The following is a 5,116-nucleotide window of genomic DNA, read 5'->3' on the forward strand; positions in this document are numbered from 1 at the left end:
TTAAGCATAATTTATTTATTGTAAGCATACCGTCCTGCATCATTTACACGCAATCAATATAGTGTCATTTTTACGTTTTTTCGTGATAATATTTTAGCGACGTGTTTTCAACTGTTATGAAGGCGATGTATTGTTTTCCCGGTGAACTGTTTTTCACATTGAGCGTTGTAGAAAATATTCATAGGTTATAAAGAAGCGTTGGTGAAACCATCTGTTGAGTTGGCCGAATGCATCATTTAATTTAAATATCACCTTTTAATTGTTTTACTTGTTTTATATAACGTTTAGTTCGTTGCAAACCGAGGTACATAAAACAGGCAGAATTCTGAATTGAGTCTGAACTGTCGTTCATATTGTTTCAGAATCATCTTAAAGACGTGTCGAGTTTTGCATTACACACCTTTTAAACTTCCCAAGACATTTCATCACCACTCTAAAAGTAACGTTGTATGCAACGCAGAGTACCTACAAATGTCTGGAGTGGTGTCCAACAAGTAGGTTAACTGTTGGTAGCCTATATTTAGCAGTGGCTTATTATTTACTCGTGCGCACACAGCGCGTGAGTCTCTAAAGAAGTTACAATGCCAGTTATAGGAACATCCGAAAAGAAATTGTGTGGATTACTGAGATGAATGATCTGATCATGTCCTGAAACTGATAACCCTATGATCAATGAAATGCGCTTTTGAATGGAGCAATATATCCAATCTCTGATTGTGTTATGAGCGTACTCTCACACTTGTTTGATTCTGAAATTGTATATATTTATATAAATATATGTGTGTGTATATGTCTGCATCTGTAGCCTGTTATTGTCTCATTATACCGTCGTCATGAACACATCTGTCCAGACGTCTCTTTAAAATGACCGCTCAGATGAGAGGAGTTCTCATTTCTCTAAACGCCTGCTGCTTCCACTCCTCTTTCCTCGGTTCCCCTCCTCGACTCCTCCGCTCGCATCTTCTGTGGGTGGGACTAAGACACGAGGATAGGAGTCGAGGAGGGGAATTAGAGAATTGAGAAGCCTTCTTTGTCATGAGCTCCTGGCTATTGTGTTTAGTGATCACATGACTTTCTCTGGTCACGTCTTCCTCTTCTTCACTTCTGTACAGCACCAGACATTTTTTCTGCAGGCAGTGAAGTTGCCTTTTAAGGTACTCTGAGTAGAATTAATGAGTAGTTTTATTTTAAATTGTATTTAAATGTTATGAAGTACATTTACTCAAGTACTGTTGCTTAGCTTAGCATATAGACTGGGGGGCTATGTTAGCATGGTTCTGAGCTAAGATAACAAAACCTCACTGATTATCATCTTCTTCTTTCATGTATCGTCGTCACTGATTATCATGTTAAATATTTTTGATCTCATTTACCATTTTTTTTTTTTAGATGAATGTGAGAAAAGAAAACCATCCCAGTCCGAGGGGATGTCTTGTAACTGGGCTCAGTTTAGTGAAACTAACATTACTCATGATGGCTCGACAGAGAAGCTCAAATCTCTCTTCCTTTTTCTGTCCTTTAATGTGCGTCAAGAAAGTGATTATTTTGCATAGATTTGTCTCAAAAAGTCAGTCATTATTAGTTCAAAGTTAATGCTTGATCCCATTTTAAATTGTTTTCGTGCAACAGACTTAACATTGATTTTTCTGTTTCGAGACAAGTGTTACACATTTTGTAATCTTAATTGTTCGATGGGTTAACGTTTTGTGCAACATGATTTATTCTTAGAAATAAATCCTTGCTGATGCCTTTCAGCCATAGTCTCTAAACCATACGATTATTACATTATTATATTTTGTTATGGATTATCTTTCTTCTTTATAATTAATGTTATTTATAACACAATATAGCTTATCCCCCAACTATATAATACCCCTATGCAGCACTTTAAATCGGTCTTGTAAAAAACAAAGCTTCAAATATCTATTTTTGGACAGAATGAACAGAACATTTTTCTTTTATGACAAGTAAATATCCGTTAGAGTCACTATGAATTCAATCATCTCAGAAAAAGCTTTGTTTGAAATGTGGAAATTCTCAGTGTTTATCATAAGAAGTGATTATTATTATTATTATTATTATTATTATGGACTGACAAAACAAAACATTTAAAGATGACCCGTACAATTTGAGAAATTGCGTCGGACATTTTTCACTTTTGATTTATCTGGGAAGTTAACATATCAATTAAAGCCTGAACGTATTTTTTATGATTATTTTTGCGCATTTAATTGCATATTAATTAATTTACTCATTTATTGTTTATTTTGGCCTCTCCTGACCTCCATAAATGACAAATACAATATTTGTAAAATGTTCAACGCAACAAATGTACTTTGATTCACTGTTGTGAGGCACCAGAACACCAACCCTTCCTACGGGGATGAGTGAGATGTTGTTCATGTGAGTGTTTAGTGTCACTTCAGTCCCACATGATCAGTAGACCTGATTCTCCGGTGCAGCTGCTGCCACCGTTTGTTTGCACCACTCATTCAGGCCAAACACATGACACAGAACGATTCATTGTTTTATGTTTCACTTTCAAATTCATTTCTATCTATCCTGACACTTTGCACAGTGCGAAAAAGAAGGACACATCTGTAAACAAAAAAAGTTTCAATGAATGTAGGAATATAAAGACAAATGTAAATAAAAATAGAAATAAAAGAGAATAAATAACCACATTTAAAAGAATTATAAAAAGGAACAAATAAAATATTTAATAAACCATAACACCGTATAAAATAATAATTCTAAGCATCTTAATTTATATTAGCGTTTATTTATTGATTTATTTCTCAATTAATTTGAAAATATATTTAGAATTGGATAGTTATGTATTATTGGATTTTCTTAAGATATTTCTTTTATAATGATTTAAAAAAAAAAAAAAAAGTTAAATATTTTAGTTTGATCCTCTTCATTTGACTTATTCTTATTGCTTTGCCCTGATTAATTGTATTCCTTTCTCTTATCTCTCCACATTACTTCTGTGATAATTCTCCTATATTCTAATAGTGTATTTTCATGGCAGTCCCTTGACTCTCCACTCACCGTCTCTGTTGACCCCCCCCCCTCAGCGGCGGCCATGTCTCTGAGCGAGCAGGCGTCGGACGTGGTGCCGTTCTTCTCCGATGAGAGCGAGGCGGAGGGTCCTGAGGAGCAGGGCGGGGGGGCTCGTCGCCCGCAGGAGGAGGAGGAGGCGAGCGGCGTGTCGAAGGTCCGAGCCCTGCTGACCGTCCTCGTCCTCTGCTACATCAACCTGCTCAACTACATGGACCGCTTCACTGTGGCAGGTACACCGCTCACAGGCTTTCATTTCCTCCCAAAGGCAACATGCACACAATGTACACAATATCTGTTTTCTTTTTTTTATTACTGACACATTTTATTCCATATTTTATTCCATTCTATTTCTATGTAAATACTGCTATATTTGACTATATATATATATATATATATTTTTTTGTAATGTTATTATAGTTTTCGTGAAATAGTTCTGTGTTTTTAATTCTTGTTTTACTTTTATGTATGCACCCTGACACCAAGTCAAATTCCTCGTACGTGTGAACCTACCTGGTACAAAACCTGATTCTGATTCTGATCAGGGATGTAATATCACAAGATTTATGAAGATGGGTTGGAAGAAAAACTGTTATTTTTCAGTAATGTCCTAATAATCTTCTAGAAATAAATATTAGATATTGATTAGAAGCATATATTTAGAGGCACTTTGATAAATCCCTTAATGAATAATATGCATTAAATAATTACTGCATTATGAAAAGTTTGTTTATGTAAACAATAAAGACAGCTAGTGAGGATCATAATGTCCCATCCCCAATTATTTGTATTCCTCCCTTATTTTATTTCAGTTATTTGCTTTTAAAACATTAGTTTATGTTCTAATTTTACTGATTTTGTTTTGTCATCAGTTTACTATTTAACAAGCTCAGGCCTATAACAAGATAATTTTGTAACGTATATGAAAAATGACCAACATTTCATTATCAAAATAACATTGGATAACAAATCATTTGGTCTCGAATAAAGCAGTAATATACATTTCTTTAGAAAAAGGCTTAAATGAAATCAAATATAAATATTTATAAAAAATGTATTTATTATTCAAATATATATATATTAGGGCCGGGACTCGATTAAAAAAATTAATTAATTACAGGCTTTGTAATTAATTAATCGCAATTAATCGCATTTTTAATAACATATAAATATTTGACCTGAGAACAGTGAGAAGCAATTTTTTTCACATGGATTTTAGTATACCATTGAATAATGACTGAATACATAAGCTTAAGCAACAAAACATTGTTTATTTTTTTCAAGGTGGTACTTAACGAAGACCAACAGAAAAGTGCAATTTTTGCCATAAAGTGTAGCAATAGCATATTTAGGAATATAGTACATTTCAGAGATTCAGGTAGCCTATAGGTAGGTAGACCTTCTGTAAACTATAACACTTTGTTTTTTAAGTAAAACACAATACTTTCAAGTACATTCAGAACATTGGAAACCCTGACTATTAGAAAACATCTCTCTGTTGCTTCAGAGGCCATAACAGACTTTGTTGATTTACCAACAGTTGATTTAAAAAATCTAATACATTTCAGTCCAACTCTCTCAATAACCTTGGCCAAAACAATAAACAGTTCAACATAAAGTGCCAGTTGCACCAACAACGTAATAAATAGTTCAACATAAAGTGTACCATTTAAAATAAAATAAAAAAGTGCCAGTGATTGACCTCAATCCCTCCTATTCTTCCAATATCCTGATGAAAAATAAAATCTCTCTGTTGCATAGGCCACTGTTTGATCAACGCGAATTGGGTGTGGGTCCTTGTACTCCGAGTCGGGCTAACGTCCACGCTAGCTGGTTTTGCATGGAGGTGATACTTGAGGCTTGATGTGCTGCGGTGATACGCAAATTCCTTTTTGCATAATTTGCAAACAACCGTGCTCTTATCAACGCTTCCATCCGTCCGTTTTTTAAAACAAAATGTCCCATCCACGGGGCCAACCAAAGCGGTCTCATCAGCTTCTTCGTTCATGTTTGACTATTGTTCACTGTGGTTTGTTGTTGTCTGAAGTCATGA

The 5,116-nt window shown here is 34.6% G+C and overlaps 1 protein-coding gene across 1 annotated transcript; it reads left to right on the forward strand.

Annotated features, from left to right (window-relative positions):
* Positions 1-963: 963 nt before the first annotated feature.
* Positions 964-3,331, forward strand: LOC104950167 (protein spinster homolog 1-like; the record flags this gene model as incomplete). Its single annotated transcript, XM_010776651.1, has 3 exons — positions 964-1,154; positions 1,390-1,447; positions 3,081-3,331. Coding segments are annotated over exons 1-3 (396 nt in total), but the record flags the coding sequence as incomplete, so codon positions are not given.
* Positions 3,332-5,116: the final 1,785 nt, after the last annotated feature.

The sequence above is a fragment of the Notothenia coriiceps genome, unplaced genomic scaffold, assembly GCF_000735185.1.
Source record: "Notothenia coriiceps isolate Sejong01 unplaced genomic scaffold, NC01 NC01_scaffold00017132, whole genome shotgun sequence".
NCBI classification, from domain to species: domain Eukaryota; kingdom Metazoa; phylum Chordata; class Actinopteri; order Perciformes; family Nototheniidae; genus Notothenia; species Notothenia coriiceps.